Genomic DNA, 23,348 nt, shown 5'->3' with positions numbered 1-23,348 from the left:
CTCCTAAATGTCTGTATAATTATATAATAAAATGTTTCATGAATAAAATAAACTGTTCAAAGATCAGTTTCCCTTACAATAGCTATCAAACTAGGCTTTTGTGTGTCTCTTCCGGTCTAGCTGACACTTCTCAGCCAGGGAAAAGTAATATTTTCTCTCTTTTTCATAAAGGCCCCTTGTGGTCACTGGATATTAGTATGCCATTCTTTTACTTTCAAGTTCACCTTTTATTTTATTCTTTCTGTTCATTGTAACCATTTATTTCCATGCGCCCGAAATTCTCTTTTGAGCATCTCGAGAGAACTGCCTCTGACAAAGCTTTAGCCAATGTTGCCGTTCATTAGCCTTACTAGTTCCGTTCTAAGACTCGGCAAGATCAGTGTGGCTGAGTTCACATTATGTTTCCCAGCAGAAAAAAAATATTCCCAAGTGTTGTACTGAAGCAGAAGCTCCTAACTGCGTATGCAAAATACAGTCTTTACTCTTGAAAAGCAAGTCACAATGGGGGGAAGCACACAGAAGCAGAAACACAAAGGGACTTTCAGGTGACCTGTAATGTGAGTCGCTGCTTGGCCACCGACTTTGCAAGGAGTCACTGAGGCAAAAACTACCGGTGCATATAATTATCATGATTATGAAAGTATTTAGCAAACACATTCACTAGTTTTTTTGTCTCTTTTAAAAATCTCGTTTGAAAATATAGTCTTAAAATTTCTTTAATTTTCAAACGTGTGGATGAAATTTCATTTGCAAGGGGATTAAAAGAAAACAAGAGTCTCTAATCTAATCAACTCCAAATTTATTTATTTGTTTGTTTTAGATGAGGTGACCTTCGGTTGACCTCACAGATTGCAAGGACCTTGTCAGCTTACAATCCCTTATTTTTTTGTTTTTTACACCGACAGCACCTGGTCTTCCTAGGTGGTCTCCCAGCCAAGTACTAACCAGGCCTGAGACTGCTTAGCTTCTGAGATCGGACAGGATCAGGCTTATTCAGGGTAGCATGGCCTTAGACTTAACTTCACATTAAATTCAACATTTCCCCTTCATTGACTATAAATTATCTTGAAGTTTAAACAATTTTTAAATCTGTATACATATTATGAAAATATAATTAATCATTTGTATATCATATAAATCCCAGCAAGATACTTTGTCAGATTATCTCATTTTACTCACGACCTTTTTATCTCACTAATTTTGCTTGGTTTCTGGTTTCACTGAGTTGGAATTAAATCAGGGCACTGCATGATTAGGACTGCTTTAAAACTATATAATTACAAACCTCGATTGCAGATCATGAATTGCACTCACTGTCATAACTGCCATTAGCATGGTTTTAAATTCTGTCAGAACAGTGGAGTAAAGATGTCTTGCGAATAAGTTCCGCTCTATATGTCTGGTATTGATTATCTGCCACAACTATAGACCTGGATGGGATCCAAACCAAGACACAGAACCAGGAAAAATGACAATGTCTTGCTGATCTAAAGGAACTGAGAAAAAATTCTTTTTAACTGTGGATTAAAGAGTTGTAGTCTAAGATTTTTAAATTATGCAGTTGCAAGCTTAATTTTATAAAATCAGTACAGTCCTAATATATTAATCTTCCTGGGAGGGGAGAAGTATTTTGGATACTTATCCACTCTAGTTTTTGTTACTTTCTGCAGAGTGAAATTAAAATACTTTATGCAGGTATTCCAAAGCCTTATTTGACAGCTTCTGCTCTATGCACTCACAGTGCTCCGCCTGCCCACAGTCCCCTCCCTTACCCAAGTTCTTCATCAGAGGCTAGCAGTGGTAAGCCCATTTGAAATTGATGTAAAGTCTTTCTCATCCACTAAGATCACCATGATGAGACTTTGGTTACATATTTTTCAGTTCTAAATACACATCAAAAAAGTCTTTTCATGATTTTAAAAAAAGGTTCACATACTTCCTCTTATAATTCAAGATGCTCATCATCCCCATGTAAACAATTTCTTTCAAAGTAAGTCTTTGGTATGTGAAAACTCATGTATCAAATGGTGAACTCAATTATTCTGCTGGAACCCCAGCTCGATTCACTAATTTAAATCCATTTTAGCCATTTTCATCAAGTTTCTTTGTTACATCTCTTTAGACAATCAACATGGTTTGCTATTTATAAATTACTAATTTGAGAGAACCAGAAAACTGCCTTTTCAAATACCTATAACAAATTCAGAAGCTCCAATCAAGTCCTTGCTTACAATCATCTAAAAAAATGCACTTTGATCATTATAATTTCCCTGCTATACATTTCTGGATGTTTATAAATGAACTGAATCATGGTGGGAAAAGGTCCTGGCGTCTCCTACAGACTACAATAACTCTCTTGTAATTTGCTGAAAGTGACTGGTATTCATTTACTTTCTTCCTTGAAATTCGTAACAAAAGCAAACAGGTAGATTTTTGTTAAGGATCTTCAGGTTGGTAGATCTAAAGACTTTGAAACCAGATAAATGCACAGGTCAGACTAAAGAAGCTTTGAAACGAAGGCATGGGAAAAGAAGCAGGCTTTGAACAAACTAGGAGTCCAGTCCTTTTTTTTTTTTTTTTTGAGTATTTTTAGACAATTGTTAGTAACGTTCACGAGGAGACTGAAAAGAATGATTCCTAGCATTTTGACTTATGTACGAAGATGCACTGAAGTAAAAAAGAAAATGTAGGAAGAATGAACGAGGGCCTCTTCCTCCCTTCCTGGAGTTTGGTTAGTAAGTAGGGATATCTGGCTAACTGGTTCCAGTCTGAGTGTTGCTAGTTTCTGGAACTGTCCTGCTCTCTGCAGCTTCCTGAGAGTAGCTGTTATGTTGTGTGGCAAATGATTAACTCTGTCACTTCGGATTGTGCACACCTGCTTTAAGTATGACGGGCTTCGGTCTTGCAATGGAAAAAGCACAAAAGTCACCTTACGTCTTGCAGTGCAACTATTTTAATAGGCCACTCTAAAAAAAAAAAAAGGCAGGACAGTTTTGAAGTTCAAGATTAAAAAGCAACCTTGCCTTGCTTAATGGGATGCTTTCTGCTCTCTCTCCCTTTCCTTCACGTAAGGTATAAGTCTACAGGAGGGCTTCTAAAGTGCATTTCTCAGGCGTTAAAAACAGCACTGGGATTTGCTGTCCCTTACATAGCAAGTTCTGCATTGGAGCCAGGCTTCCTCGTCCCAGGGGCAGCGCAGTTCTAGTTAAGCTAGCACGTCTTAGAAAAGTACCTTTCCCACAGGGGACACAAGGAGCGGAAGCCACAGGATAACCTTCTGAAGATAATAATTACGTCAGCTTCTCCTGTGGCAGGGATTTCTCTTACCACAAATAAATATTTAATGTGTCCTTGAGTCACAAAATATTGAAAACTCAACCGACACTTCCATTTCCAGGAGAATAACATCTCGGAGGCCTCGTGTGACTATTCTGACATCGGTGGGACCGGACACCAAGCGCGGGGCCGGGGCCAGGATTCTCGGGCTTAGAACTGGGGGTTCGGGGCGGCGTGGCGGGGGAGGAAGGCAGTCCGCCCCGGCTACTGCTTGTCGTCGTAGGGGTCCCCCGCGAAGTCCTCCGCCTCCAGGGATCTGACTCCTTCGGGGAGCAGAGTGGCGCGCATTTTCCTCTTCTCCTTAAAGCGCCCGGAGCGCGAGATCTTCAAATTGCGGCGGCTGTTGCCAGATTTCTCCGCGCCCGACTTGTCGGGCTTGTTGGGCTCGCCGGGACTGGGGGGCCGATTCTCCCGGGAGCTGCTAGTCCAGTCCGCGCTGGGCGGCGCGGGCTCCCCGGCGGCAGGCTGCGCGGCGGGCTGCGCCCCCGGAATGGCCTCCTTGCTTTTCTTCCTGCTGTTCGTTAGCGATTTCCACCAGGGGCCCGAGCTGTCCGCGCCGCCGCTGTCGGCCATGGCCGGCCGGCGAGGGGCCCCGGGCGCCGCGAGCGGGGACGGGCCTCGGCGGCAGCGGCCCCTCTCTCCCGGTGGCCTCCGGGGTCCCCTCCACTCCCTCTGCGGCTTCTCGCTCCCGGCCGGTGGGGAGGGATCCGAGGCAGCGGCTGTGCCGGGGAAGAAAACAACACTTGGTGACTGGGTGGGTCGGAGTCACGTGTTCCGCCCTCCCCGCCACCCCCCACCCCAATTCCTCCCCTTCGCTCCGCGCGCCACGGGACCCGCTGGGGTCCCAGCTCCCGGAGCCGCGAGCCCAGAAACTAGCAGCTCTCAGAGGGCGCCGCAAGGGCGCAGGGGGACCAGTGGTCTCCAGGGCGCCACCGTCTGGTCTCCAGACTGAGGTTGGCGCGCTCCGGCCTCAACCTTTGCCTTCCTGGCCTCCTGGGCGCGAGGGGCGCTCAGGGTCGGGCGCCTGGCATCTGGCTTAACCAGGCCCGAGAGGGAGAACAGCCTGTCCTGTCGGCCTGATTGCAGGCCGATGCCCCACGGTGACTCACTCGGATGAGCACCTGGGAGGAGGGGGCCAGGAAGCAAGCGTGTCCCAGGTATAGGTGAACATTGAATATGAGACCCCTATCAAAGAGGCCGTTGCTCCGTAGACTTCTGCCCCAGGGTCCTTTTCAATGTGATTCTCCGTGGCAATTTACCGAACAGTAAGAGCGAGGGACAAGATCATGGCGTTTGCTGTTTCTTTAAAATTCTGCTTTTGAACTAACTTTTGCCTTATGACTTTCGGAGAAGCGTTAGACTTAACTTCTCTCGAAAACCGCCAGCCTCGCCTTTCCGTTCCCCAGACACCAGTCTCGCGCCTCTTTGCAGCAAGCCGGGCCGATGGTTGAGACGAGCCAAGCGGCAAATGTCCTCTTCCCTCAGTTCTGCATTAAAATCTGCCCCGAGTCTATTTGCACAAGGCAAATCGACTCTGGAGAATTTTAGTTACAAATTAAAGGCTCCAGTTCTTTTCTTTGCGCAATTCCCTCCTCCAAGGAGGGAGCGCGGGGCCAGAAACTCCGAGCCGGTTTGCGACTGACTTCCCAGCTTTCAAAAGGGCATTCGCGGGGACGACCCGGCTGTAGATCGGCGTTTAGGGTGCTCATCTCGGACGCGAGGCTCCCCTGCCCGCCGTCCGCGCTGGGTGCGTCGGGCGCCAGCTCCACGAACGCGCAGGATTCGCGTGCGCCTGGGCGGCCGTCCAGGTCTTCGCCGGGCTCTTTCCCAGCCCGCGCGCCCGGCGCTCCTGGGATTCGCCCGCGCGCCCCAGAGCGAAACTTCGGCAGTTTGCAGTTGGAGGTTGAAGTCCCGGAACCGCGAGAGAAAGTTTGAGGGCCCGCACCAGGAGGCGCGGCGTCCCCTGCTGCGCGCCCAGGCACCCGCTCCTCCCCCGGGCGCCCCGAGGGCACACTCCGACCGCGGCTTGAAAACAACACAAGAAAAAAATGGCCCAAAGTTCTTTCCGTGCAAAAGGCACCCGCACTCTCGGGCACGATTCGCAGTTGGCTGTGCAGCCACCCTGCTCCCTACACAGATCCGGAACGCGCCCCCCGCTTATTCCCTGGTGCTGACGCCGGGACGTCCTCACGCGGCTTTCTGTCTCACCTGCACTTTCTTCTCTGCTATCAGCTCTGTGCACGGAAGGGCTTTGCACGAAAAATGGCCAATTACGCACAGGTACGCAGAACGCCTGCGGCTCGCTACTTCTCGGGCGCCGCGGGAGCCCCCCAGGGTGACACCGCGGAATGTCCCCGGTCTGGAACGCCGAAGCACCCTGATCGCTCACCTGCTCGGGACTCCGCAGCCGCGCGCCGCGGTCTCGTGGAGCGACGCGGAACCTGGGGCGCGGCGTCCCACTGCGCGGGCCCGGGAAGGTCGGGCCTCTTTCTGGAAGATGTGCGAACCTAGATCTCCGCAGTCCGGCTAAGCCGAGTGCCGCTCTTGGTCTCCCCTCGCGCCTCCGACTTCTGCCCGCTGCACGGGCGGCGGCAGACCCGGCTCACAGTGCGGTCGGCCCCGGCCCGAGGGCGCCGCGGCGAGCGGGGGCAGGTTCACTGCCCCCGGCGAGCGTCCGGGCTGCCCTCCTGGTTACTACCCGTTCATTCTCGGGCGCGTCGCGTCTCCCTGCTAGCGCCGCGCGCGAGCCGCCGGGAGATGGGACCTGGGCTGCTCACTCTGGTGCTTTGACCATTCCTGCGCGTTGGCGCTCGCGCGGGAAAAGACATCTGCCCACCTGCTGGTCATTCGCCAAGTGATTGGAGAAACCAGAACCCCGGGGGCAGGGAGAAAAAAAAAAAAAAAACAACTAAGAGGCGGCCACCACCGCCACAGGTGCAGGTGCCGACTTTGCGTTTCCACCCTCCAGGGACGAGATTGGCCCAGGTCGCGGACGTGGCGCCGGCCGTAAGGTGTCTGATTGGAGAAGGGCTGTGCTGCCCAGCCAGCCTGTCCGACTCCTTCTCCGAGAAGAAACGGTGGAGGAGACGCGAGGCCAGGAGACCGAGGCTGAAGGTGGGCATAAATGTCGCCGCAGCTCTCCCTCTGCTCCTACCCTGATTCTTTTTCCTTTTTCCTCGCCAGGTCCCCAACCATGGCCTCTCAGCTCCCGGATCGCAAGGTTCGTAACTCAGAGGGACTGTTTTATATCCAGGCAGAATGCCTCAGTTGAAAGGCTGTAATATTAACAAGTTTACCGCGCACCAGTTAGGCGCTGTTCCAAAGGCTTCTGTGGATTCACTCACTTATAACTCACAACAGTCTTAGGAGGTAGGTACTATTATTACCCTCACTTGACAGGCAAGGAGATCCAAGCACTGAAAGGTTAAACGGTAACCCAGGGTTGCACGGCTGTTAGAAGCAGAATCGCCAGAATCGTATCTGAATCCAGGAGGTCTGACTCCAGCTCCCGCGGTCCTGACCGGCATGTGTTATACGCAGCTTGCCAAGCTTGGGCTTTTAACACGACTAAATGAGGCTGTGACTGTCCCTCCCTCAGGCCTGGAAGTCCAGTGCACAGCCACCCCAGCTGGGGAGTACAAATCCAGCCCGGAGCTGCTGCAGGAAGTGGACCGGTCAAGTGCGTCAAGGTTCAGGAGGCGTTTGCTCCTTGTCACATGCCGCTGATTTTTATTCTTAGGACACAAAGTTATTTTGACGTAGGGCATGTTCATTAGTGAAAGTAGAGATGCAGTCTGCTTTATCCTCCACATGCTCTTCTTTTTTAAAGAACTGGGGTTTTTTTTGTTGTTGTTGTTGCTGTTCCTTGAACTCATGTATAACTCCTCCGAAGGCTAGTATGGAGCAACTGACCTCTGAGCATCTTTGTTCTGAAGACTTTCTGAAGTATAGAAGTAGCAAAAGGCACGATGCTTACCTCAAATGACTTACATTATAGAACTAGTAGAAAGAAATGTTTATAGAGTATTTCAATGCATGAAATATAAAATATGAATAATTTATATTGCTTACTTCTTAGGTTAGCATTCTTGGATTTTAAATGATATGCACAGCAGTGCGTAATTGAAAGTGATGCATTTTCACATATTATTGAGATTAGTTTGAGACAGTAAATGACAGGCCTCCAGCTATGAGAGGAGGATGGGAAGAGTCATCTCATTACAGATGAAGACACTGGCCCAAGGAGGAAGGCCTTGCCAGAGGTATCATTGCCCCAGGAAGTCGTGGAGCTGGGTTGCTACATTATAGATCAAATGGGTGAAAGAAGAAAGACATTTAGGAAAAGAAAATTAGTACCGCCAAATGCCTCCTCATCTAGTGTGATTTAGTAAAGGGGCTAGCAGTTTCTTCATAAAGGAACTTCTACTAAATGCTGACAAAAAAAAAATCATTCTCTTTAATACCTCCCACTTCTGGTTAACAACTTTGATATTTCTGTTGTGTTTCATTAACTGAATGATAACACCTTACAAATCACCCTTGTATGCAGGGAAAACATTTAAATGGAGACAGAAAGCAAAGGAGAAATCAGGCAGAAGGGACTAGGGAGGCGGAGAATGGATGAGCGTTCCAGACAGAGGGGAAAAGCATGTGCAAAGGCCTCAAACAGTAAAAGAGTTTAACATTTTCGAAGAAGAAAGAGAAAGCCAGTGTGGTCTGAGTGCACGGAGAGAGCTGAAGTAGGGTGGGAAGCTGGAAAGGGGACCGTTCAGGACTCTGTCAGTCAAGGTAGGAGTTTTTAACATAACCCATTGAACAGGAGGCGACATGGTAAGATTTGCGTTTCCAATAACGCTGTAGCTGTAAAGAGTGGGAGGGGCCACGGCGGGGCCCCAGGAAAACAAACCATTTAGGGACTGTTGGAGGAGTTCAGGTGGGACATGTTGATGGCTTGTAGGAGAGTGATTGCAGTTGGGGAGGGGAAGAGAATTAGATGTATGCAAAATAAGTTTTGGGGGTAGAATCAACAGGACAGTATTTCGTTTAATTCATACAGACAAGGAGCCTGAGTTTTAACTAGGGTCTTAAAAGGGAGAGATTCTCACAGCCTTCCTCATAACTGGGAGCACCCATGTGATCCATTTCTGATTTATGTGCCTTTATAAGGAAGACTTCTGGAAATGTGTCCTCCCTGGAAAAAAGAGCCTTTGGGAGAAGAGCATCTTTTGTTATACCCTTGATTCTTAACATTTAAGCACAATGTGAGGATGCTGCAGCAACCATCTTGCAACAGTGAGGCGATGGGCATGGGAGTAAAAATCAACATGCTCAGGGTGATGGCTTGGGAGTGTGAGAAGTGTCTGGGCCCTTGATGATACCGATGGGCTCTTGAAAGAACCCTCCCGACTGCTCGTCCAGTGAAATAATACTTATTCCTATGATTTAACCACAGATTTAAACACGGTTTTCTGTTACTTGTAGCCAAAAACACTCCTCCTTGTTCAAATGGGAAAAACGACAATGTCGCATTTTTTTTTTTTTTCTGACCAATCTGAAATGTTCTTCGCGGAAGGAGAGTTTCGTGAAATGTTTACATTACGGGAAGGTTTTTAGAGGCAGGACATGCATCTGTAAAATAAGGCGCTCTCATCGAAAAGGCCTGAAGTTAAAGGAATGAGTAGATAAAGGTATGTGAACGGCGCATAGGCAGATGAATAAGCTGGAGAAAGTCCAAAAGGTGGGACTCATCAGATTATCTGAGACACCGTAGTAATTTGACTTTTAAAGATGGAATTTTAAATCAAAAATGATTATGATGATTTTTTTGAATCTAGAACTCTTTTAATTTATAAAATCTTTCATAACTATCCCTATGCGTGCATACACACACACGCACCCAAAACAAAAAGCAACCTCACACAAAAACAGTTATTGTTTGACAAATATAGTTCTGTTCTGTACCTATTGGCCTAGGAATCCTGCTGTTTGGTTCTATAAGGAAGTCATGGGCTGACCCTACACATCAGTGTTGGTAAGCTGGACATCCATCAGACAGTTGTAGATACATTTAAAGTTGATTTACCTATCCAGTGAATAGTAGGTGTCTTTTAATATTACAGAATTTAAATATGCTCAGACCAGGCAATGCTTACATTTCTTAATAATATTTAATCTTTTCGTTTTGAAATCTCTCAAAAATGTATTGATGGTCTGAGTAAAGACACTTTATTTTCTTTTTTTATTAAATTGCTCCTTTCTCAGGTGACCCTTCAAGTATAATAAATGATCACACTCCAAGGCAATAGAGAATGAATTCTAGAGAGCAAGATTTGCATGATAGAAACTCACATAAGAACTTTAGAGGTTAAACCTGGCATTTGCAAAGCTACCAAACCTAGCATTGCCTAGCCATTAATGTTTAAGTTAGTTCTTTTATTCTTTTTGCCCCTACTTTCACTCTCTTTCCCTTCTTTCTCCTTCTCTTTTCCCCTCCCTTCTTTCATTCCTTCCTTTTACAGACTCCTCCATTCTTTGAAAATTAGATATGTCCCCTGGCCTAGTTTTTTTTAATAGTCTCCAGTTAAATATATATTTTTTCTCCTTTCTGCATATTCAAATCAGTGTTGTTGGACTTGGCTTATAAACGTTTTAAAAATTTATTTTTTATTGAGGTAGTGTTAGCTAAGAACACATTAGCCATGCCTGATGTTGGAATCCGCTTTTCATAACATCTCATTCTGCACTGTGTCAGGTTAACGTGAATGCATATCTAGAAGTACAAAAGTTATAATTGCAAAATATTACGAACATTTCGGTTTTACACATGACCTAAGCAAAGCTGATTTATATAGTGCAGACTCTCTCTGAAATTCAATGAACGCGGTATGAGTCTTCCTAACTCCCCCTTCCTACTCCCTTTGTTCTTGTTTCTTGGTATTCTTGGATATTCTTATATGCTCTTCATTTTCCTTAAAAATCATTTGTAGGAAAATTTAAGACCTAAGGAAGGCAAACTTACTCTAGGCAGGATTTTCAAGAGCTCAGGGGCGCTGGCAGACAGGACCACTTTACGCTAAGTCCACGGCTGGAGGATTTTTGGATAATGCAAACAAGAGGTCCATGGAGTGCTGGCCCATAGTCACGCCCCCTGGGGGACAAGTTCATTTGTTCTTTCCTGCCCTGCACCCCCACTCAGATCTTTTCTTAACTTAATTGTCCATGCAGACCTGTGGGTGGGTATGAATATAGCTTGTTGCTGGGTTGCGCAGACCTTGACAGTATGACCCACTGGGGTTTATGCTTAACAAGAGATGGCTCGCTGATTGGTCACTCTATTTTGGGTGAGCTTTCATTTTAACATTCTGTCCTTTTTGCTCCAGGAGGCTGTCCAAATTGATGTTGTTTAGTGCCCAATTGTTTTCAGCAGGATAAATTATTTGAATAATTTAGCCACCACTGACAGGAATGGGTGTGTTTTAATCACACTGTAAATCACTTGCTTGGTGTTTGTCCCCTCCACTAGACTATAATTTTCTTGTTTACTTATTTGTTTATTGTTTGCCTTTCTCACCAGAAAATGAGCTTTTACGTAACATTTCCTATATACCAGGTATAGTTCTAATTGCTTTGTACATATTAACTCATTTAATCCTCCTAAAAGGCCCAGGAAATAGGCACTGTTATTATAGATGAGGTAACTGAGACGCTACAAACTTAAGTTACTTGCCCAAGGTTGCACCGCTGGTAAGTATCAGAGCCAGCATGTGACCGCAGGAAGACGGCTTCGGAGTCCAGGAACCTAACTAATCACTGTGCCGTGTGTCTCCCCATGAGCACTAAGACATATTACTAATCAATCTGTAGGACCTGGCATGTTGCCCAGCAATATTAACTCTCGATATTGTTGAATTTATTATACATCAAAGGTATAAATATGAATGCTTTTGATGTAATAACATGATTGACTTATAAAAAGAAATATAATAAAAGTGGCAATGAAATAAAATTTCAGTCCATCATTACATCTGATAATAGCCTGATTTTCCTTAACTCTGAGATGTCAGTACAGTAGGTAGACCAACTCATCTGATACATTTCTGTTTTTGTTGTTACAATATTAGAAGAACACTATCATGTTGCAATACCCTTTGAAGGAGATGGAGTTAAGGGGTAGGATACGAATGGTGCAGAATATTGTAATGTTAGAGGATGGCTGCTGAGATTTTTATTAAATATTGTACTTAGGGAATAAATGAATGAGCTAGGGGACAGGACATCTCGAAACAAGACTCCACAGCACAACTTGACTCTCTCAGGAAACAAAGATACTTCAACTTATATTGTTAGAAAATCATCGATATAAATAAAAGTCATATGTAACCATCCAAAGTAATGTTCTCTGGCTGGTCACCTGGTTCTGGGTCAGTGCTGGGAGAAACTAGCTTCTTTAGAAGGTGACCTGCTATCTGCAGTTGAAGGGTTGATTCGGTTATGCTCCATTTGCCAGGTAATATTTTTCTCTCTTGCGGTTGTCAAGGTGTTAGCTCATTACATCACATGAGTACAGCTAGAAGGTGGATATCTGATGGAAGAATAACATGATGCAGGAAGTGAATCTTTTGGTTTCCTCACCTGCAACAAGGCCAATGTCAAACTTACGTATTTAGAAATGGACAAGAAAGAGCTGCTTTCCTAAGTCACAGGCTGCCAAGGGAGGTAGACTAAAATTTGGGGACTCGGCTTTCCTCAGGGCTAACACAGGCAAATCCTACATGGTACACTCACTTAGTGACTATTCAGGCTTATCTTTCTGATATAATTTCATTTATATAGTGAGGGAAACTGCTTCAGTTGCAGTTACCTTATATAATAATGGCAAATCTAAAATTTTTACTGTGGGGTTTTCGCTTTAGGTTTATCCCAAAGTGGATAGTGTTCTTTCTCCTTTTACAATGGAAACACAACCCTGAGAGGTAGATATTATGAATCCTACGGGTTTATCCTAGAAATTTGAAGCAAATTGCTCAAGGTTACAGGACCATAGGAGGCGAAATTATTTCGATTCAGTTTGTTACTCTGTCTCTAACACGGTGTTCTTCTAATATTGCCATTTGAATCTCACATTGCTTTTTAGTTAATCACTAGGTCAACAAATGTTTGTCGGTATCAAAACTACTACATCAAAAGAGATAGTCATACTTTAAAAACTCTAGGTCATTATTTTCTAAGTTTTCCCTTTAGAATGATGCTAAATCGTATATGGATGCTTAAATATTGAAGCCCAATGGAATCACAGAGCACTCAAAGCTCAAATGAATGCTGGGAGTTGTAATTATATACATTTCTTGTGAAAAGACTTGATGGTTGGTTTGAATTGCTAACTGTGCGGCTTTGGGAAAATTACTTAATAGCTTTAGGCTCTGGTTTCCTTAAATGTAAAGCGGAGAAAATACTATCTCTGTGTCTGGGTGGTTGCCAAGATTGAAGTAGACAATACATTTATTAAAGTCCTTAGCACCGTGCCTGACACATAATAGGCACTCAGTAAACATTAGTTTTTCCTTGAGTAATTTCTTTCTTTGGCTATGTGGGAAGATTATGTGAACAAACTCTACAGATCAATCACTTCCAAGTGCTTTTTGAAAGTAATGGTAAAGAGTCTTAAAGATTACTGTCCTTGTTGTTTGGGGCCAATTTTTTTTCACCCCATAATGTAAAAATATACTGGAGAGTATTTAATATACAAAAATTTGCTGTGAATCTAACTTTTTTCAGGAACACACTTAATGAATAAGTCAAACCAAGCAGAAGTTTTTCTGTATATGATTCAAGAATGCTCTTTATGCTTTCGGCACCAAAATTACATTACCTGTCAGTATAGGAGGAAGTGTGCTCAGTTAAGCTTGAAAGCACTGTTACCAGAAAAGGATTAACGAATCATAAGACGAAATCCTTAGAAGTAAGGTCACCACCAGACGGTGGCTAGGGCACGAGCCAAGGGATGTGTTTAATATGTGCAGCCGCCTTACCTCCCAGAATCTTAATACATAACCCGCACCCCCGAATCATGCTGGAAGGAGGATGAGAACAGGGGCATCACGTCTCGGCTGCTTCAGACAACACGGCGCTGTTTCTTTCTGGTTTTGTTTTTGTTTTCTTTTAAAAATTAGTTTTTATTTTATTAAAGTAATAAATGCACTTGGTTTAAAAGTCAAATGTTATTACAGGGCTTAAAACAAATGACGGGATTTCTTCCCTTATTCCTTCCCTCGGTCCTCCTCCTCAATCACTTTCGACAGTTTTGGGTTTTTATTCCTGGCATGTACCCATCTCCATAATTCTAAACGCCATGGATGTTACGCTCTCTTTACATTTATCAAAGAGATAAGTTATTATTTATTTGGATGTTTGAGCTAAGCGTTGGAGTGAACAGATGATGATATTTGCTTTCTTACCTTTCGTCTTTTCCTGACGTTAAGAGTGGCCTTTGCGCCCCCTTTTTAAAATTTACCTTTGTTCTTATTTCTAATTCTTTCTACACCTTCCACTGGCTTCTGGGCACACTTCTATTTATTTATTTTTTTACAGTTTCAATCATATCCACAATATGTGTTCCATTTTTTTTTCCTTAAAAATATCACTCCTACACCTACTGCTCCTTTGATATGGATCTCTCTCTCTCTCTCTCTCTCTCTCTCTCTCTCTCTCTGGCCTGTGGCACAGCTTCCCCCTGGGGATGCCTGAGGCTGGGTCCCCATTTCCTGAAATGTTGCGTCTCCTTCTGGGTAGACTCTGTCATTTTGGCAGAGCACATGGCCAGATGGTGCAGTAGGAGAAGTGTGGCTGTCTCTTTAATCATGCAGTTCCAGACTGGACTATGGGTGCTCTATGCCTAGCACGAGCTGTCCCTTTAGGATCCCCTTTTACCCTTATTCTGGAGAGTCCCTTTGCTTCCTTCCAAGATGACTGGACATCTACAGGCACAAAATCAACCTTGACCTAGACATCACACAATATACTATAAGTAATTCAAAAATGGATCACGGATTTTAAATGTAAAACTATAAAAATTTTAGAATAAAGATAAACCATCTTTAGGACGGACCTAGGGCTAGATGAAGCATTCTTAGACATGGCTGAAAGCACAATCCATAAAAGAAAATAATTAAATTTGACTTTATCAAAACTAAGAAAAACTTTTGCTCTGAAGAAGACTTGGGTAAGAAGATGTAAAGATAAGCTACAAAGAGAAAATGTTTGCAAACCACATATCTCACAAAGGCCTTATACTTGTAATACATAAAGAACTCTCAAAATTCAGCAATAAAAACAATCCAATTATAAAACAGGAAAGACGCGTGAACAGATCTTTCACTAAAGTGGAGATACAGATGATAAATAAGAACATGAAAAGGGGTTTAATATCATTAACCGTCAATGAAATGCAAATTAGAACCACAGTGAGATATCCACATGCACTTACCAGAACGGCTAAAATAGAAAATGACAACACCTAATGCTGGTGAAGATGTGGAGAAACCGAACCACTTACACATTGCTGGTGGCAACTTAAAGTGGTACAGCTGCCCCAGAAAACAGTTCGGCAGGTTCTTAAAAAACAAAACATGCAAATATGACCCAGCAGTTGCATTTCTGGGCATTTATCTCAAAGAAGTGAAAATACATGTTCACCTACAAACCTCTGCATGAATGTTCATACAGCTTTATTCATAATAGCTCCAAACTGGAAACAATCTGGATGTCCTTCGATGGGCGAATGGGAAAACAAACTGTGGTAATAACTTCATGCAATGGGATATTTCTCAGCAATAAAAAAAGGAACAAACTATTGATTCCCACAACCAACTAGATAAATCTCCAGAAAATTATGCTAAGTGAAAAGAGCCAGCCCCTAAGAGTTCTATCCCATTTGATGCCATTTATATAACAAAATTATAGGTCTGGAGAACAGATACTTTTAGGGAACAGGGACGGGGAATGAACACGGGTATAAGGAGACACCAAGTAGTAGTTCTTTGTGATGATAGATTATATCTTAATTTTGGTGGTGGTTACACCAATATACACATGAGATAAAATTGCATAAAACTAGACTCCTAGACATATATACGCAAACATGAGTGTGGAATTCAAAGCTTGTGGAAACTGAATAGGATCCATAGTCTCTGTTTTTGGCGGCGCCTTATAATTATGTAAGGTGTCACCGTTGGGGAAGCAGGGCGAATGGGACTCTGGACTCTACTTTTTTCTCAACTTGTAATTGCTTTAAAATAAAAGTCAAAAACACCCAACCTCTAGCAGAGTGAAAAACAGGACCGTCTCCAGGATGCCCTCCCGCGTCCACAGTGGGAGGGACTGTGCCTGAACTTTACTTCTCACTGGACCAGGGGCCTCTGAGAAGTCCAAGTGCTGAGCAAGCTGGAACCTGAATCTAAAATGTTTATTCCAGGCCACTCACCTGTTCCCTGTAAGAAGGAGTTCCGCAGCCCGGCCCCGATGGGGTGTCCGTCTGGGCCTCTTCTCAAGATGCCTCTCCACGGGGCACCAGAGAAAGGGGATTGCGTTCCCGCTGATCTTTCTCACCATGAGTTCCAGCCTGTTCCGGGTGATGTCCGGTGGTATGTGCATAAGCCCTTTGCTCAACGGCCCCGAATGTGGAGAGGGAGACAGCTGTGTGGAAACTGGGGCAGAAGGAAGAGCGGCCCAGACTCCCCAAGGCGGGAGTGTGCCTGACATGTCTGAGTCTGCAGCGCAGTGTGTGTGGGTGTCAGGAGCAGGAGAGGAGATGGAGAACCTACGGAGATCCGGAGAAGTCACGCATGTCAGCCTCGTGTGTCGCTATAGAGACTGGCTCTTAGTATGAGTGAGACGGGAAACCAGGGGAGGGTTCTAGACTATGTGGAGACGAGATCTCACTTATATTTTGCTGTGATGAGATAGACTCTTGGGGGCGGGATTGAGGTGGGGGGCCAGGCAAGGGCACAAATAAGGAGCTGAGTTAGGAGGCTGTTGCAGGTGCCCAGCGAGAGGCAATGAAGGCTTGGACCAGTGAGGTAGCTGGGGAGATAGTGAAGGTGGTCGTGTGTGAATCCATCCTGAAGTAAAGCCAGCAGGCTTTGCTCCTTTTCTGCCGGGGGTGTGCGGAGACATGAAGGAGTCAAGGATGACAGCGGTAGCTTCCTCCTCCACGCTGGGCAGTGTTTTTAAAAACAATAATAGGGTCATCACCTGCATAGCCTTTCATTGCTCAATATTGAGAATCATTTACAAGTCCGTAAATATAGAAACATTCCTTTTAATGATTGGATAATATCCATTAGGTAGCAATACCAAGAGTGATTTAACAAATCCAATATTGATAGATAGGTATTATATTATTTTTCGATTTTCCTTACATGGTGAATTCTGGGACAAATTGAGTGATCCAGTCATCTTTGCCAATGTAGTAATCTATCAGGTGAATCTGCACGTCGGTTCATTTCCTGAAGCCAGTCTATTTTAAACTGCTTAAATGTTTATTTTTGCAACATGCTTTTGTTTCCTGATTGCCAAAATAATATATCCTTATTTAGAAAAAAATGTATCTTACAGGATTGCAAATGAGACTTTCCTTACTGCCACCAAGTTTCAGCCAAGGCCCCACTGCGCAGGGAATGCTGAGAGTATGAAAACTATTTTTGTGGTCCTTAGTTTACCATCCACCTTGAGGGTTTCCAAGGGCAAGTAGAGAAGTGAACAAGAAGCTTGAAAGGAGTTCATTTAAGAGGGACAATCTTTGGAGTACTGTTGGCAATGCTCTTGACTTATTCTGAATCTGTACGTTGTTTTCATGCAGTGCAAGCATGGCGGACGTGAAGATTTAAGAGCTGAGTGGTGGAGTCCCGGGCGCGTTCGTCAGGAACCTTGGCCGTCGGCAATCAATCACATGCTAGCTGTTTTAAGCAGAAGGGATCTGATACAGGGCACTGGGGTCGTTTATTGAATCTTAGGGATTGTTAAATGTGGCGACAGATGGCATTTGGAACCAGGGTGGATGCGATTGGCCACGGAGAAAGTAGGAAGAGAAGCAGCATTGGGGAGTGTGCCAAGGGACAGCTTATCGAGAGCGAATTGGCAGAAAACTTCGCCTGCGCAGAGGATGGGGTTGAGGGCGGTGTCACAGCAGCTAAGAAAGAGGGTTCTGGGAAGAAGGGAGCCGTCAACTGCGCCAGCAGCTGAGAGGCCAAGGAAGCGGGGCCAGGATGCTGCAGGGGGAGGTCGGTGGGGCTCCAGGGAGGGCCGCCCAGAACAGCACAAGCGCCAGACGGAGCCAGACAGAGCGGTGCGGGGGTGCGTCAGCAGGCGTGACAGCACCTCCGCCTGCCTCTGGCCTCAGCGACAACCCCGGGAGGTTGGTAGGTCAGGCAGGCAGGCAGGCAGGCGGGCAGGGGGGTGGTCAGGGCAGGCAGGCAGGGAGGCAAGTACACAGGCAGAGAGATTGGTAGGGTGGGCAGGGAGGTTTGTAGGGCGGGCAGGGAGGGAGGTTGTTAGGGCGGGCAGGGAGGGAGGTTGTTAGGGCGGGCAGGAAGGGAGGTTGGTAGGGTGGGTAGGCAGGGAGGCAGGCAATCATTCATTTTCAAAAGGAGAAACCCGAGGTCAGAAATGTGGACGGCCTTGATCGTGACCGAGCCAGGCCTCGTGGCCCCGAGTCCAGTGTTCTTGTAGGGCCACCGCGCTGACTTCCCACCACAGCACAGCACGAGACGGGTGTGGTTTGGCTTCGAAACCTCAGTGGGCAGCAAACTGCTAAAATTTCTATACCTCCCTAATTGGCCAGGCAGCAAGAAGTGGGGACGCCTTCTAGCTATGAAGAAAAGACACCCACGGCCTGAGCATCCAGCACCTCCCGAACCCGTTTCCCTCCTTATGTTCTTTTATCCTCCTAAATGTTCGTTTGGTCACAAAAACCAGACTGGTGCGGGGGCGCGGAGGCGGGGGCGGGGGTGGGGTTGTCATTACGTCATTAGTGACTTCTGTCTTCCTTTCAACTCTGGCATCAAATGGGTAAGTCCTGACGACCTCTTAAGTTTCTCTCTTATCTAGGCCTCTTCTCCATCCCTCCTGCTGGGAGTCGAGTTCAGGCGGTCACTGCCTGTGACAGCTTCCCGATCGGCTCCCACGTCTCTCTGGTCTTATGTCCCTTGGTCCCTCCTTCCTGTGTGACCAACCGGATGTCAGTCCGCTTTGTGCTTGGCGCACAGGTCGCTCATTCCCTGGTGCGGCCCTTGCTGGTTCGATCTCCTTCCTCCTCCTCTCCCCTCACACTTCACGCTCTGGTTAAAGCCAACACTTTGCAGTTCTCTGAACTTCCTGTACTTTCGCATGTTTGTGGCCGGCACCTTCTGCGTCCCCTGCCTGGGTAAGCCAGCGTCAGTCTCGGGAAGGAGGTAAACCTTGGGTTGAGGTTTTCAGGATGAGGAAGAGTGTCGTCTGACTGTCATGTGGCGGTATCCACAGTTCTTGATCTCAAAAAGTGTGTAATTCAGAGGGAGACGAAAACCATACGTGATTCCAGTTATTTGTGATAACTGCTGGATTAAGGAGTACAGACTCCAGTAGGAAGGCAGGGAAGGAGGACATTGCGTATTACAACACCTTTTCGACTCAATTTAGAAAAAAAAATAAATGACACTGGCTCATTTGCATTTATAATCATCTAACTAAGCCCACCTTTGAAGTGCAGTCTAACATGGTGACTTGCACATAGCAAAATAAATCTAAGTGGAACAGAAATGCATAGGACATTATGAAACAGACCCGAAAACAGGGGAAAGAATCCTTCTGTACTGCCCTCGGGGGACCCTCCACGCTTTATCACATTAAATGGACCTCGCTTTCCCTCTCCTCTCTCTTCCTCCTCCCTGAACGATGGTGTTCCAGGGAGCTCTGAATCAGGCCTCTCCTGTATTTCTCTGTTCCTTGTCCCTGGGTACCTGTTCCATGTCCTACCCAGTCCTGTGGTACCAGTTGTTACCTCTGGGGTCATTCCCAAATCGCACCTCCAGCCTGGGTCTGTTAATACAATTGCTCACGAAACATCTCTGCTTGTAAATCACACAGGCATCTCCGGTTCATCATGTCCAAAATGGAAGTCACCGCCTTTCTGGCTGCCTCCGCCCCTCCCCAGGTACCTCTACTCTTCTTTTCATCTTCATTTCAGTAAATATTACCCGGTTGTCAAATTAAGCAACCCGAGACTCAGCCTTGATTCTCTAATCCAATCTGTAAGCAAACCTTTTGACTCAGTCCTATTGCCCCCTAACTCAGTCCTGTCTATTTGTCTCACCTGGTCGAGGCTCCATCACCTCAGTCCTATGTGACAAAGATGAACATCTCACCGGCTCCCTGCATATCCCCTACGTAGTCTCTGATGGGTCCACAGTCGTGAGAGTGATCTTTGACAGGTGCAAACTAGACTGTGTCATCTGCCCATTAAAACTCATTAATGCTCAATGTGTGGCATGCTGGATTGTATCGTGGAACAGAAAAAGGACATCAGTGCAAAACCTGTGAAATCTGAGTAAAGTCTGGAGTTTAGTCAATAGTAATATAGCAGCGTTGGCTTCTTATTTTTGACAAATGTACTGTGGTTTTGTATGGCGTTAACTTTAGGGAAAGTGGGTAAGGAGTCCACAGGACCTCTCTGTGGTATCTTTATGACTTTTCTGTAAATATAAAAAATGTTCCAAAATTAAGGTTATTAGAAAAAAACATTAGCAGGACCCCTTCCCCTTATGTTCGAGCCCAAAATCCTTAGTATGACCAGCTTTGTCTCTCTCTAGCCAGACTAAACTTACTAATTCTTTCAGTGAGATAAGCCTCTTCCTTGCTTCCAAGTGTTCCCAACGTCCGGCCCATTAATAATAATAAGTGCCTGAGAGAAAGAAACATTGTATTTTTAAAATCAGAAGATGATAAATTGGGGGGTGGATAGGACTTGGGAAGCGGTAAGCTAACCGAGTTGGGTTTTCAGGCGGGGCCAGGACAGCCCTGGCAACCTTTCGGGCGTGGGGTACACTCTCGCTGTACTCAGCGCCCCCCTCTGCGGCCAGGCTGCTGCCCTGGGAATTCTGCACCGGGCCCCCTCCGCGCTATGGAGACCAGATGCTCATTTATGTTAATGCGGGAAGGAGAAGGATCTTCCCCCATCTCCCCGGCCCCTGTTCCACTTCCTAAACCCTACCTGTGGACAATTTAATATGGGGTTCCGGAAACAACACTGCACCCCTTCAGGTCTACCAACTAGAGTTATTCCCATAAATAAGGAATTTCAAGCCGGGCAAGGGGAGCCATGCCAGGCTGCCCGACGGTGGGGGCGATCGGCCTGGGCGAGCAGCTTTCAGACAGCTAGCTCGAGGGGATCGAGGGCTCCAAGTGTGCCCAAGAAGAGGAGTCAAGTGAACCTCATCGCACATCCTAGAGCCCTGTAATCACACCCCTTAACATCGCCTGGGCTTGGATTTTAACCGGCGACACATCCTTCTTGTCACATGCTTCTTCCCTTCCCAGCCACCATGCTGTATCCCTTCCTCTTCTAAGTCACCGCTCTTACAATACTGATAACAGTGAGACATAACGATTACTAACTAGCTACTGAAGATCGTCATTTCACCTGAGATCTCACCATCGGAAGATCGCCCCCAGTTTCTCAGAGGAGCACATTCATTCCCAAGTTCACGCGCAGCGGAATGCAGGCAGAGCTAGGATTCAAATGGGTGTTTTTCGGACTCCGCAACGTTTGTTCTGCTCTCCCGCGAGAGTCCCAGGGTGATGTGGTCTAAATGTCACACCTCTCAGCGAATCACATAAACTCAATAAGTCTTCTAGAAAGTGCATGTGGAGCATTAGAATCTCCACCTTAAGTAGGCGAAAGCCGGCAGAGGGAGCGGGCCAGCGAGGAGGGGACCCGTGGAATGTCTATTTTCTCATCATAGTTTGGCGACGACAGAAACTTTAATACCAACATCCATCCGGGGGTGATCTTTGGAATATTCTCTCTCCATCCCTGTCCCTCACGACTCCCCAACACCAATTTCCTTCATATACTCCGAGGCGATAGACAGAAGAATTTCATACATTTAATGCTTTTCCTTCCATTTACACTATCATAAATTACAAAGTATTGTTCACTTCACAAAATAAAACCATTTCCAGATATTTTTTTTTTTTTTGACAGTATCAAGAAGTACATAAGCTACAACGCACAAATCTGGACAGTCGGGAGGAGGGCAGGGCCCGAGCGGGAGCGTCTGAAGCCCCACGTGCCCGTGGAGCCCGTCCACACAGCCCTTGGGACCGTCCAGGACGATTGCACCGCCACCTCCTTTCAGCTCACCTGTCACAGTAATTCTTTTCCGGTCACTCCAAAACAAGACGCGTGAGTAATTACATGAACCATCTCAGACCATCAGAGGAGAACACACCATAGTTGGACTGAAGGGGGAAAAAAAAATCCGGATTTACCCAGATTTTTAAAATATTTTTCCTACGTTACAAAATATAGAAATCTTGGGTGTGAAAAGCTCATTCTAAGATAAATATAACCAATCAGTGGGAACCACAGTAAGAAAAATCATATTAAATTATTATCTATCCAGAGCTACTTTTGTCAAAGAGGAACAAATATTCATTAAAAACTAAACTTATTCATTCTTACTTTAAAAGTAGGCTTGTTTATAAAACAAAAAGGAAAAGGAAAAAAATCAACAATTATTCTGCAGATTCACTTGTCATAAATACAGAAATGTGGCAAAACTACAACTTGGCATTAAGAGATGAATTTAGAGTACTTGCTCGAAAAGGAGAGAGAGAAAAAAAATGCTGACTTTCTATACAGCCCAGATCCAACCAAGGTTGTATTTTATGTAAATTAAATTATTTTAGGTAAAATGACCACATTCAGCATGTTCTGGGATATATACACATGATGTGGAAAAACTATGACCAATTCTAAAGCATACTTTGGAATTCCAGAAAATTTTTATGGAAAGAAAATTCGTGGGTGTTTCGGACCATCCTACGATTGCTACAAACATACACCTCACGATAGCAAAATGCCAGCGCTTAACAGCAAAAACTATCGAAAGCAGGGACACAGGTGGCGGGCGAAATTTCATTGCGAAGCGCTGAGAAGGACAGAGGTATGTCGACATAATACTGCATTCGCGGTGAACTTCTCCAGGGATCACAGCAAGAAGGCAGGACAAGGGACACAGGGTAATAATCAATGCACTGCATTGAGTTCTATTTGCTAAAATAAAGTAACATTCTTGCAGCTGAAATAAAAATACGCTTTACAATAGAAGTCTTATTTAACATTTAACATATAGAACTGTCCTCTTTCTGTAAGTGGAAAATGTATAACTGTATCAAGTACCTCTATGAATTAAGCTCCTCTTTATTACTGAGATTGAAGTTGAAAGGTTTACACTGTTCTTTTAATAAGTTAAAGATTTATTTAATCACTCTTCCAGCAAAACAGACACACACGCGAGGCCCGGCAGAGAGCCCAGGAGAGGGGCATTTCTCACTCTCGCCCTTACTGTTCTCACGTGGAGGAGGCAAGTATCTACGAGACGCAGTAGGTGACTTGGCCACCCACTGCGGTCCAGGAACGCTGTTGCTCGCTTGGGAAACAGATTGGCGTGAGAAATGTTTTTACGTCCTGAGCCTCGTCAGCTTCGACGGGGCCGAGGCCCTCCCGCTCATCTCCCTGGTGGATTAAAACAACACATCTTCATTTTCGATTAAAATCTGCACAATCAGCTTCTGGTATCGCATGTCGTGCAGAGTGGTGAGTGTGCTGTCCTCGGGGGGTCTCATCAGGGTGGGCCCGAACACGATCCCCAGATTTTCGGCATTCATGAAATTGTCTTTTTCATTCATAGTCACCCTGTGAAACAGATATATACACAGAGAGACGATTTCAACTTGTGGGCAAATTTATATACTGA

General features: G+C 45.4%; 3 protein-coding genes and 1 pseudogene across 7 annotated transcripts in view; 1 reads left to right on the top strand and 3 right to left on the bottom strand.

The window, feature by feature from the left end:
* Nucleotides 1-896: 896 nt before the first annotated feature.
* Nucleotides 897-1,015, bottom strand: LOC118611117 (annotated as a pseudogene).
* A 1,549-nt stretch (nt 1,016-2,564) lies between these two features.
* On the bottom strand, nt 2,565-5,932 carry PRR15 (proline rich 15). The gene is made up of 2 exons (XM_036230434.1): nt 5,726-5,932; nt 2,565-4,055 (listed from the first exon to the last, which is right to left on the bottom strand). The coding sequence occupies exon 2, from the start codon at nt 3,907-3,909 to the stop codon at nt 3,541-3,543; it is 369 nt and encodes a 122-aa protein (XP_036086327.1). The 5' UTR covers nt 3,910-4,055; nt 5,726-5,932; the 3' UTR covers nt 2,565-3,540.
* On the top strand, nt 3,908-16,298 carry LOC118610668. The gene is made up of 5 exons (XM_036230212.1): nt 3,908-4,031; nt 5,145-5,616; nt 6,305-6,450; nt 6,520-6,556; nt 15,806-16,298. The coding sequence occupies exons 1-5, from the start codon at nt 3,908-3,910 to the stop codon at nt 15,825-15,827; spliced, it is 801 nt and encodes a 266-aa protein (XP_036086105.1). The 3' UTR covers nt 15,828-16,298.
* A 5,155-nt stretch (nt 16,299-21,453) lies between these two features.
* The window catches only part of CHN2 (chimerin 2), a 244,831-nt gene continuing 242,936 nt past the window's right edge, over nt 21,454-23,348 (bottom strand). For all 5 annotated transcript variants that reach the window (XM_016135958.2, XM_016135960.2, XM_036230432.1 and 2 more), the window contains one exon: nt 21,454-23,287. In XM_016135958.2, coding sequence (XP_015991444.1) covers nt 23,116-23,287 — 172 coding nt within the window. In that variant the 3' untranslated portion in view covers nt 21,454-23,115. The remainder of the gene's footprint in view (nt 23,288-23,348) is intronic.

Source organism: Rousettus aegyptiacus, unplaced genomic scaffold, assembly GCF_014176215.1.
Source record: "Rousettus aegyptiacus isolate mRouAeg1 unplaced genomic scaffold, mRouAeg1.p scaffold_m13_p_13, whole genome shotgun sequence".
Classification (NCBI taxonomy): Eukaryota; Metazoa; Chordata; class Mammalia; order Chiroptera; family Pteropodidae; genus Rousettus; species Rousettus aegyptiacus.
The sequence above is the reverse complement of the archived record's forward strand: the minus strand, read 5'-3'. Positions and strand labels throughout refer to the sequence as shown.